At 33.7% G+C, this 12,968-nt stretch overlaps 1 protein-coding gene across 1 annotated transcript; it reads left to right on the top strand.

Moving 5' to 3' along the window:
- The first annotated feature begins 877 nt into the window (after positions 1 to 877).
- LOC132858101 (olfactory receptor 52E4-like) lies at positions 878 to 1,810 on the top strand. Its single transcript, XM_060888307.1, has one exon. The coding sequence runs from the start codon at positions 878 to 880 to the stop codon at positions 1,808 to 1,810; it is 933 nt and encodes a 310-aa protein (XP_060744290.1).
- The last annotated feature ends 11,158 nt before the right edge of the window (positions 1,811 to 12,968 follow it).

Below are 12,968 nucleotides of genomic sequence, written 5' to 3' on the forward strand. Positions count from 1 at the left end.
AGTTTAGTTGTCTTGGTCTTCTGACCAGTTTATTCTGTTTGTATGACTATGATTTCTTGACACATTTCAGAATTGTAGCATTATCTTCTTTGTAGCCATCAACATTTTACAATATTTATTATTATTATTATTAGTATTATTATTATTATTATTGTTGTTGTTGTTGTTGTTGTTGTTATTTATTATTAATAATAATAATAATAATAATAATAATAATAATAATAACAATAATAATAATAACAATAATAATAATAATAATAATAATAATAATAATAATAATAATAATAATAATACTTTTTTTTATTATTTTATCTAAAAGAGATCACAAACAAATTCCCTTATAATAACGGGCCCACAATCCACCCCTGAATTTATACATTGGATTAAACTCTTGCTCAGTTTGCTATAGTGATCTTTGCAATCTGATAAAACAAGATCTTTCCTTTGTCTCATGGGATTATTACATAATTACTGAACACTATAAAGCATGTGACATTTGTAGGGAAGAGATTAGGGTTGTACGTTATATCACAGGATATAAACAGATCTCAGTTTGAGCTTGAATAATGAATGACATCCCTTTAAAATATCAGTGAGGTCTTAGCTTATAGAGTAAGTATTTGTTTCTGAATATGTTCAATAATTTAAGTCTCATATTATTATTTGCTAGATTCATTGTAAAAAATCATCTTAAAAAGAGATACAGTGTAGTGTAGCTACAAACAGTGTAGCATACTACAAATGAATTTATTTTAATGTCTTATTTTTTCATATATTCTGTTTATATATTTTATTTATTTTTATTTAAATATTTACCTTTACCAGTCATGATAACTAACAGAAGTGTTTCTTTGCAGGTGAAAAATCTCATTTTAAAATGACTGATTTCTCTAATATATCTATTCTAACACTTCAAGGCTTCAATTTACCTCCTGAGAGTATCCCCTCTGCATTTGTCTTCGCAACACTAGGGTACATGACCATTCTCACCTGCAACCTCATCTTACTAATCACTATCATTCTCAATAAGAGTCTTCACCAGCCCATGTATCTTCTGCTTTTAAACTTACCCATAAATGATCTTATAGGCTCTACAGCCCTCTTCCCACATATTATTAAAGAACTCTTATGGGACACCAGGACAATGGAGTTTTCAACTTGTGTCACTCAAGCTTTCTTTATACATATCTATGCAACAGGTGCAGTTTTCATTTTGACTGCTATGGCATATGACAGATATGTGGCCATATGTTGCCCTTTGAAATACAACACAATCATGAGTAATATGCACACAATGAGGCTAATCTCTTTGGTCTGGATTTCTAATATACTTATGATAGCTGTGCTTTTTATCCTTTTGCTGCGCTTACCAAGATGCAGATCATTAGTGACTCATACGTACTGTGATAATCCCTCTTTGCTCCAGCTGGTCTGTGTAAACACAACAATAAATAACATATATGGATTGATGACTCTAGCTGTCTGTCAAGTGATAACAGTAGGCCTAATTATATTTACATACATCCAAATCCTTATAGCCTGTTTTAGAAACAAACAATCTGATACACGTAGCAAGGCAATGCAAACCTGTGCCACACATTTAATAGTATTTCTCCTATTTGAATGCTTGGGTCTTTTCACAATCATTTCTTACAGGTTAACAGATATTTCTCCCCATTTAAGAAAATTTAGTGGTGTGGCTGCTATGATTTTGCCTCCAACAATGAATCCTATAATATACGGCCTAAAAACTAAGGAAATCAGAGTCAAAGCTGTCAAATTTATCCAGAAGAGGATTTATACCTCATAAACTACAAAGACCTTGGCATTATGTTACTAGAAACAAGTTTATACTCTGATTTAATTGTAATACCATGATGTTGTTCCAATTTGTTAATTTTTGTTAGAATTTTTTCAGTTTTAATTAACAAGATGTGCTTGTCTCTTGTTATTCTTTTGTTTAGTGAAAAAACTCCAATCAACGTTTTCTGTGCATTTATGTTTATTTGCTCCTAAAGAAGCTGTTTCTTACAAACCTTTATACTTTTACATGTAACTTATTTTTTTGGCCTTTTTAATTTGCATTTCCAATACATTCCTATTATTTATTTATTTATTTATTTATTTATTTATTCATTCTTGCGTAAAATGGTTATTGTATAGGCAGTAGCGTGATTGTAGAAATAATGTAATAATATAAAATAATGTATTCATATTATATAATTCCTATATCACATAATTAATTCATTACTTTTATTAAAAAGTTTTTATTGTATTTAATTGTAACAAATAATTCTTAATCTATTCTTGTTGGTATATATATATATATATATATATATATATATATATATATATATATATATATATATATATATATATAATTATTATTTTTTTTATTTATTTATTCGTTTGTTTTGTTTGTTTAGATTAATATGTATTTAAATATTGTAAAGATGACTTAAAAACAGTAAAGAGAAAATAAATATTGACCATTGCACAGTATTTCAAGGCTACTATAAACATTAAGCTGTGTCTTAGTTATTAATACAAGAGGGTTCTGGCATATGCAGACTCAAATGTTTTTTTTTATATTACTGTGTGAAATGAATTTTCTCAAAGACAGTGAACATTTATCTTGTCACCAGATGGCGCTAGAGTGCTACAATGAGTCTATGTCATTAAGCTCCTTGTTTCAGATGGAGAAAAAGGTGTATGACATAAGAGAGAGGGTGAGAGAGAGGGTGAGAGGGAGAATGAGAGAGAGAGAGAGAGAGAGAGAGAGAGAGAGAGAGAGAGAATGGAAGGAAGAGTGTAAGGTAGAAAAGAAAAATAAACAATATTATATAATAATCTTATATACAACTTAAACTATAAATATAATATACAGGCCGGGGTATATATAATATAAGGTGTTGATGAAAAAAAATGTTCATAGACTATAAGCAACTGGGAATGGAATGTTCTTCTCTTGCATGAGACTACCTTAATTTCAAAAGTGACAACATTTTAATGTATAGAGGAGGTAAAAAGGTAATCTATAATGAGCTTCCTCTCATAACCAAAATACACCACAAACTGTCATTGACTAAGTTATAATTTCAACATTAACAACATTCAACATGCACACACACTATACAGGTACTGGAATGGCAAAGCCAGATTTTTTTGTCTTTTTCTAAGCACAATTAATACAATTCACGAGGTGACAGATCAGAATTTTAAATTTAATTTCTGATATTTTCATCTAATATCAAGTGATTAGAGTTATCAAGTATTAGACATTACACATAATCAAGGGAAAATTAATTGGCTTTGGGACATATTTCAGGAGAATTTATTCTCCAAAAATGAATTATATATTTATATAAAATAAACCAAGAACCTAAACTTGTGGATAATAAGACAACAATGGGTCAATAGGACAAAATTCAAAAGATACAGTGAAAATAACATGATTGCTTTAAATGGCAAAGACAATCATCTTACCTAAATTGGTCTGAAAATGTTATGAATTTTTTATGATTTTGAAAATTCCATTTCAAGAAATTCCATTGAAGTCCATCAAAATTGAGCAAGAGCATCTCTGAGTATCTGAGGGCCAAAAGATTTGAAACAAGTATTGGTGTATTGGTGTGGTGTATGAAAAATATTTGTATTAAATAAATAAAATAATTTCAATTCTGTTTTATTTGTTTATTGGTAAAAGACCCAGACATTCAAATGAAAGAAAGACTATTAAATGTGTGGCACAAAATAAATGATATGAAATTTGGAACGGGAGTATGCACTGGAGTTGGGACTTTAACTCTCTCTGCTCTTGCTGTACCCTGTCATGGAAGACAATAGTATGTGTCAATAACAGATTTTCTTCCAGAGGTCTCTAACAGGTATTCTGTTGTCTTCTGACTGAAAATAGTTGGTATGCTAAACCCAGGCCTGAAGTCATTTATTGTCAAAAAGAGACTGCAATTTCAGTGGCTGTGTTCAAAACTGCATACCAGTGACCATAGCATGGTGAAATAGTATTACTGTACCCCCTTGCAGTAAGAGGCAATATGTTCTGCAACCTTTTCTATGTTAGATTATCTGAAGCAATTTAATTCTTATATAAAGGTCTTAATAGGATTGATATAAAATTGTATGATGTTAAGTTTTGGGAATTATTAATTTTATAAGTTAGCATCTCTAGTTACTGTTAAAGAGATATCTGTTTCCAAAAATGCAGCTTAGATAATAATCCTGCTATTGTTTAAAAAGATTTATCTAGAACAAATGTGTAATATCATGTGTTGAGGAAATGCTTAAACAGATGATCATATTTAATTTAACGGCCTCATATATTGATGTAAAGTCACTTAAATCATATTCATACCTAGATAGCAAATGAGTTTAAAACCTAAGCACTTAAAATTTAAGCCTCTGCTGCTTTAATTGTCAGACTGTAAATATTTCTGCCAAATAAATATATGAAAATGAAAAATATATCTATGCTGGAATTTGAATCATGCATTACTTAACATAAATTACAATGACATACTACCTCATCATAATGATTTATGTAAAATCACTAGTCTGGATTTGAGTACATTAAGGAAATGACAGGCAAGATGAATATATTAAATTATGTTAATTAACATTATCATTTTTCTGTGTGATGTCTGATGCCTACAATTTATTTTTTTTATAGTTTATGAATGTGTTTATTTTAAATGAATACAGTAAAAATGACAAACATTAATACATACTAAGGATGATCAATTAAGAAACTATTATTAGTGTATATCAGTGTTGGTCGGATATCAGAATATTTTAAATGTGTTACTTTTATTGTGTATTATAATGTATTTTATAGTGGATTTAAGCTTCAAGAGTTATCCAACTGTTCTAAACATTGACACATTGACCTTGATCAACACATTGTTTAGGCACTAATTAGGCAATTTGTCTTTACAAAATTACACCATAAGTGCACCATCAGGAGACTTGTTAAATGCAAGTCTCACTTGGCAACCCCTTTATGTACTGTAACATCAAAACATTTTTTGTTGTTCATTAGGTTAATTATTGTAGCTTGTTTATGTGGTTGTCACGTGTCATAGCCATCTCTCCTGAGCATGCCACTGTTTCTGTAAACCATTATAATGACACCTGTGGGAATTAATTGTTAAAGTGTTATGCTCTCTAAAGAGGTATATGATATTAAACAATCATATATTTAGCTTGATTATGCCATGATATGAATGTAGTGCTATTTTCTAAAGAATATTTTCCTAAATAATGATTGTGTACTACTGGTTTGTCTAGCTAGATGATGTAAAATACTGAAAGTGTTTCATAATATGACAGATGAATAATCCAATTTTGTGAGAAAAAAAACAAAACAGTATTATTAACAGTATTATGAAAGTGTACTCAATAAAACAAGAAAGCTACGTCTGTTCTATCTACTTAAAATAAAAATAAAATAACTAAAATCAAAACCAGCTTCCTGCTATTCCTTTTTATTGATACTATAACTCGCCATCTTTTTCCTCGTTATCATTGTTCTCTCTTTTGCATTGTCAGGTTGTTTACTATCTTCCTGGTCAACGCCATTTCATTCTCACAGAACAAAGATTAATCTAATTAATCTCAGGTCATGTACCAGGCCCTGCTTCTTCACAGTGCCCTGCTCCATGTCCCAAGTCCCACGACTGGCTTTAGCATCCACCCTTGGCAAACTGGCCCCTATTTTGCTTCAAACAGAAAGCCCATATGAGAAACTATGGCTGTGCTGCCACTACATGTTTTGAGAGGAAACTTGAGGGTACTGTTGGTAGGAGTTGAAGGATCTTTGTAATGTATCTCCCCTTCCCAGCCTGCAGCACACACAACAGCCCACAGTGCTAATGTTAAATTTCACATCTGCATTGTTATTTGTTTCTTGTAGCCATGTGCTTTTGTTCTGAATCATGTCTTGTCTCTATCCCTCCCTTGTTCTTGCCTGTTTCTCTAATGTGTCAGAATTAATCTCACTTGTTTTCATTTATATATTGATTTATGTAGTTTCTGTATTTAAAACCTTGTGTGCATTGTCTTTGTTGCAACATATACACTTTGAACTATTTAGTCTGACATTACTAAATCTTTTTTTTTTTGTCTAATGTAACCAAGCCTGTATTTTGTTCTTGATAACCTAGAGTTTAACTTTGCCTTGTTTTTGACGATATTTTTGTCTATCCATCACCACATTTTTGCAAGATATGTTGCAAAAATGTGGTGATGGATATGCAAAAACATTTTCTTGAGCCTGACCTAGCCTAACCTAGGTAGTTCTGTTATTGTCAAATTCTTTGGCCACAGCCTGTTTTAACCTTTTTTTCCTTTTTGTTTTTGGATCTATCCATTTCTTATTTAATAATGTTCCCACCTGCACCTGTGTCCTTCTGTCCCTGTGAAACTCTGACAAGTGTAGTTTTGACATCACTGTCTATCAATGGCTGAATAGAGAGCAATGGATAAGTATAGAGGTTCTCTTACAGAGCTATATTCGATGTTTCCACATCCCAGCATCCGCTGGCTTCATCGTCATGAAAAAAGGGGCAGTTTTTGTATAGACTATAGGGGAAATGTCAAGTACCATTTTCACCTAACTCTAGTGCTCCAGGCCATGAAACAACTAAGAAAGGTAAATATTTCACTAAATTTGCCCTCCACAGTGCCTACACATTCTTGTGTAAATCAGACAGGGGATGAGTGGAAGATATCCTTCAACACCAACAGTTAAATAATCAGCCATAAGGGAGTGTCTATAGACCAAAGTGACCACCATGGTAGTCTGGCCCAAATTCAAAACTATAAAAGATTTACAATGTTTTTTTGTTTGCAAACTTTCAGCAATGCATTTGGAGTTTTAGCACTATCACACATCTCTGACAAGGCAAGACATTGTTTAAAGTTGATCATTCCCCCTGTCCTGCATTGCAGTGACCACATAGTGGCACCTGGAATGGGCAATTATAAGAACCCCTTGTCACCAGATCCCAAGCATATGTTCACCTAGCAAAGTACCTAGTTTTGTCCATATCCATCCAACACAACTTATCTTCTGAATGCACACATCTGTTGCCACTGGTCACCTGTGCAATCAATGCACTTATAACCTCTCGCATGTTCTCTTACATGCACCCAGGCCAAGGTCCCAAGAATGCTGTCAAACAGCAAATTGTTACAGCTCAACACCCTTGGTCACATCTTGTCTTAGACTTCCTCACTGATCTAAAGTTCTAAAGTTACACAACCATCCTAGAAAATATAGATGGGTTCTCAAAGGCACCACATCTGATACCCATCCAAAGCCTCCCACCAGCATTTATTATAGCAAAATTCCTAATTTACCATGTCTTTTATTGACTTTGAGAAAGTTAGGGGTAACAGTCAACCTCTGGGTATTTCTCTGAATCCAGCGGCCAGGTCAAGTAGGCCAAACGTTTTCTGGACCTTCTGTAGTGTTAGCCCAGGATATTGGAGTAATTCCTGTCATAGACCAAGTGTGACACACCACACCTCATTGAAATAACTCTTAGGTCACCAATCACTTTAATTTCATTGGAATGCTGCCACTTCTGCAACTCTTCTCACCTGCTGAGTACTGGTTTCAGCACAGTATACAGGTATGGGAAAGAACACACCAAAGACTTGAACAGGCCACTGACACTTACACAGATTTGCATGGAGGATCAATCCATAATACCAGCCAGACAACAGAGTGTGGCTAACTACAGTACCCATGACCTCTTCTAACCCCATGGCTGTTAAAGCTCTGCCCCAGAAACATTCTGTATTGACAAACAAATCAAGTAAAGAACCTAAAATTTGGATTTCCCCCATCATAGGCACATAGCCACAACCTTGCCATTACCCCTAAAGGCTGCAGGGTCAAGGCACAAAAGTGTGTGTTCATGGTGTCTGATGTATCTACTTTAAAAAAATTATGAAGGATAAGGAATGAGGAATTAAAGGAAGTAGGAATTGCCATTAATAATATACAGTGGTGAAAAAAAGTGTTGGCCCCCTTCTTGATTGAATTATTTTTTTTTGCATGTTTTTCACACTTTAATGTTTCAAATCATCAAACAAATTTAAATATTAGTCAAAGATCACATAAGTACACACCCACAGAAACTGTTTATGAGCCTAAGTACCACCAACTGGTCTCCAGTCCCCTCTGTCCTTGTCATAATCTAAGAAAACAACTGCTGGCAATGACAATTTCTAGTCACATTAACTACCAGTCATGAGCATAGAAGGACAAGGCCTTACAAACATCTCTAAAGAAAAAATTTCCACCACAGTTCCCTCCTTTTGTTCCTGGGACAATACATCAAATTTTACTGATCAATAACAAAGATCTAAACTCTAAACGATATGTACAAGTATTATTAATCAACCACTTAAGCTAAGCTTAATCATGTACAATCTCACATCAGCGTACTTCATAAAATACATGACCTTTAGTGGACAGTATGTTGTTTTGTGGGGACAGGACCCTTACATAAGAAATGCAGTTAAAGGCAAAGCATTGATCTAGTTGTAACTTTGTTGCAAGTCACACTCTTTACTGTCTGTATTCACCTTTGTCTGGTTCTGGATCAGAGTCCCTAGGGCTCCTCATCCTAACAGGATTTTAACTTGTCTATGAAGTTAGATCTGTGTGTGTGTAAGAGACTGGGTGTCATTATGTAATACTGTATAGTCTTCTGCTGTCATAAATGTCTGTCACATTTACCTCTTTCATTTAGTTTACTTATTTCATTCACATTTGTGTTCCCCTATCATTGTTGCTCTTTCAGTGTGTGAGGTGTCTATGTCCTCGTCCTGCGGGTTCGTATGAAGCTGAAGCTTCTCTCAGCATCAAGCTGTGATATATCAGGGTTTTCTTCTGACTCATTCACTTTACACATCGTAGAGGGTCAGTTGGAGCTCACGGGAGAGGTTACTAGCACGTCACCATGGGCCCTGATGTTCTTTCTTGCTCCTTTTGGCAGCTGTAGTTTGCTGTTTTTTCTCCTGGCTCTGGGATCCGCTTACAATGGCTAACGTGAAACCACGTCACTCTCTCTGCAACCATCACCGCAGACTGCATGGTCAGAAGTACCTGAAATAGTCCACACCACCAAAAAACCTGATGGTCACTCTGATAGAACACTAGCATTTCTCTGTGGACAGAGGAGAATCTTCCTGAGAACAACAATTTATGCAGCACTTCACCAATCAGGCCTGTATGGTAGACTGGCCAGAAACAATCTACTCCTCAGTCAACGGCACATAATAACCTGCCTGGAGTTTGCCAAAAGGCACCTGAAGGACTCTCAGACCATGAGAAACAAAATTCTCTGGTCTGATGAAGCAAAGATTGAACACTTTGGCATGAATAGCAAGTGTTATGTCTAGAGGAAACCAGGCACTGCTCATCACCTGGCTAATACCATCCCTACAGTGAAGAATGCTGGTGGCAGCTTCATGCTGTGTGGATGTTTTTCAGCAGCAGGAACTGGTAGACTGGTTGTGATTGAGGGAAGGATGACTGCAGCAATGTACAAAGAGCCAAGATAACAGTGACTATGGGACAACCCTGTGAATGTCCTCGAGAGGCCCAGCCAAAGCCCAGACCTGAACCCGATTGAGCATCTCTGGCGAGATCTGAAAATGGTTTCAATTGCTGCTAAAAGTAGCAAATACTTCAACAAAGTATTGTTCAAAGGATGTGAATACTTATGTACATGTGATTGTTTTTGTTTTTTATTTTTAATACATTTGCAAAGATTTCAAATAAACTCCTTTCCTGTTGTTATTATGGGGTTCTGTTTGTATAATTTTGAGAAAAATAATGAATTTTGCATTTTGGAATAAGGCTGTAACAACAAAATGTGGAAAAAGTTGCTGTGAATTCTTTCTGGATGCACTATATTTGAACCTACTTCCACTTTAACACGTGATCATATGTAATGATGTTTGTCAATGGGACTGTGATTTGGAAAAGAGGTTGTATGTGCAACAACTGTTAACATTTTTACATATTAAAATTTTACAGTAGTATAAAATTTATGCTTTAGTTATAAGTAATTATAATGAGTTAAATGCAGTTATTTCTGACAGAAAATTCATAAATATCCATAAAATATTGATTATCTGGTTAAATGTAGTAGTTATTTTATATATTTTTTACTTTTGCTTACTATATGATGATTAGTAGGTTTTTGGAAATGCTGGAATTATTCCCCAAACATTATTTATGACTATTGTTATATGTAAAAATTAGACTACTAAATGGACAATTAATTTTTTCATATTTATGGTAAACAGAAATCCTTTATTCTCTAATTAGGTGCTCAAAAGAAATGTGTGGTATAATTAGGTGAACTACTTCAAAGCTTATTGTTTTTTGTTTGTACACACAGTGACTAATTAATCCCAAATCACCATTTACTGTACAACTCTATACATTAGTTTCTTTAGGTATAGTGGACTAATTGTAATTGGATTGTAAGGCAGGCTTTTATCATGAACTGCATGTACATAATACATCATTACAGTAAGCATTATATAATTTTGCTTTCCCTAACTTTGTAAATATTGTATGTATGTCATGTACACTACATTTAATTTAATGGATGAATGCAATATTATTCCACGTGTAAAGAAGTAGTTTAAATGAATAGTACAAATGGGACAGATTAAATCTTATAAAGGATTTTATCCTGTGTAAGGGATTCATCAGCAATCCTCCCTTCCGGCCTGCCACAGGAAGCCTTCCCCCAAGTTCTGAATGTTCCCAGTTACTCGTTCATATGACCAAATGCCTTTATGACTATTACACAAAATTGTTAGCTTGCCTACTTTACTCAGCTGTAGCACTGATTTTTTTTCCATTGTTTCTTTGTAAATAACCCATTGCTCTGTCTCTTATTTTGCCTCTTGTTTGGATTGTTATTTGGGTTTGTTTGTATAGCTGACTGATTTCTATGGCTTTCAGACTGTGATTGTTTTGCTCTCCCTGGACTTAGCCTATTGTTACATTTACATAATTTCCTGTCCTGACCCAAATGAGGATAAGTTCCCTTCTGAGCCCGGTTCCTCTCAAGGTTTCTTCCTCATAACATCTCAGGGAGTTTATCTTTCCACTGTCAACTCTGGCTTGCTCATACCTGATTTTGGTATCAGGAATTATTACCTGATCACTCTGCTATGCAATTTTACATTTCTGGTAATAATCATGATGAACTGTTTACAGAACCAAAAGTTTCTTGCAGTTTGTAACCTTGCGTAATTGACATTTCTATAAACAGGGTTATTATTCACAAATTATTCCTGTCTTTGTGATTTCCTGTCTTTAATCACATCAGTTCTGAAGCCTGCTTCTCCCAAATTGAGCATTACCCTGTAAGTACTGCCAGCCATTTTAAACCCTATAATGTATATTTTCAACACTGAGCACTAGGATATTTTAACTTACAGCAAACATTTAAATGGAATTGTACTATTACATTAACTGTTGTTGCATGAAACACTGTATGGAAATTAGATTCTTATTAGGAATTTAAATTATTTACATTTGATATCTAATTATTATTATTATTATTATTATTATTATTATTATTATTATTATTATTATTATTATTGTTGTTGTTGTTGTTATTATTATCATTATACTATCCTCATATTACTATTATACTATTATTATCATGTTGTTGGTGGTGTATAGGCAGAATTAAATAATACCCACAAGATGGCAGCAAATAGCTCAGAGTAGAAGTTTAACACAAAGCTTGAAAATGTGGATAGGTTATTGGTTAGAAAATGTATGAAGAATGGCAGGAATAGATTTCTGGTTCATTTATGATGAGAGCATTTGTATTTACCCTGCTTTATATGATTTAAAATGGTGGTGGGGTGTGGGGGAGTAGGCTACAGGATGGGAGGGAAAAAAAAAAATCTGAAAAAAAAAAAATGTTCAATTTTTTTATCACTAAACTACTGTCATCAAAAGTTATCATTTTGTATATACATAACTCCTGAATAAAAATTAAAATGTGTTTGTCGATAGTGAGTGCGGAAATACTTTTTTTAAGCGAGTCATTGAGTCGTTCATTGAAACGATTCATTCAAACGGCCGATTCATCAAGAATGAGACAGATGTTTCTGAATGGGTCATTGAATCCTGAACTTTGTGACATCGCCTTGAAGATTCTCCTTCCTTTCACGTCAACATATTTGTGTGAGGCAGGATTCTCAAAAATTACTGCAATCAAAACGAGATACCACAATCGTGCACAAAAAATGATTTGAGGTTAGGTTTATCAGACATTGAGCCAAGAATTGAGGATCTTTGCAAGGGAAAGCAGGCTCAGGTCTCACATTAACATCACCTACCTGCAAGCTTCTGTAAAAAATGCAGATGATATGCCTACTAATTAGGCCTAGTAATAATAACAATAATAAAGCATAAATTAATATCAGAGGTCTGGTGCCAATTCCCAATTATAGCAATAGCCTAGTAATGATAATAGGCCTACTGATGATGATAATAATAATAATAATAATAATAATAATAATAATAATAATAATAATAATAATAATAATAATAATAACAACAATAAAGCATGCAACCTCATATAATGATATACTGTAGCAATAGCCTTGTAATGATGATAGGCCTACTACTACTCATAATAATGATAATATCTATCTATCTATCTATCTATCTATCTATCTATCTATCTATCTATCTATCTATCTATCTATCTATGCAAGGTGGTGTGTGTGTGTGTGTGGGGGGGGGGGGGGCAACTGCAATGAACCTGCTTTGGTGGGGCCCAGCTTGCAAAATGTTGAGAACCCCTGGGCTAGACTATGGGACCCTTGAGCTATAATCTGGCAGTGCTAATTATAGAATATTTACTAGCAATTTTAACCAATATTCAAATTTA

The sequence above is a fragment of the Tachysurus vachellii genome, chromosome 15, assembly GCF_030014155.1.
Source record: "Tachysurus vachellii isolate PV-2020 chromosome 15, HZAU_Pvac_v1, whole genome shotgun sequence".
Classification (NCBI taxonomy): Eukaryota; Metazoa; Chordata; class Actinopteri; order Siluriformes; family Bagridae; genus Tachysurus; species Tachysurus vachellii.

Coding starts and splice junctions, on each gene's coding strand:
- LOC132858101 (XM_060888307.1), top strand. CDS start 878: ATGACTGATTTCTCTAATATATCTATTCTAACACTTCAAGGCTTCAAT.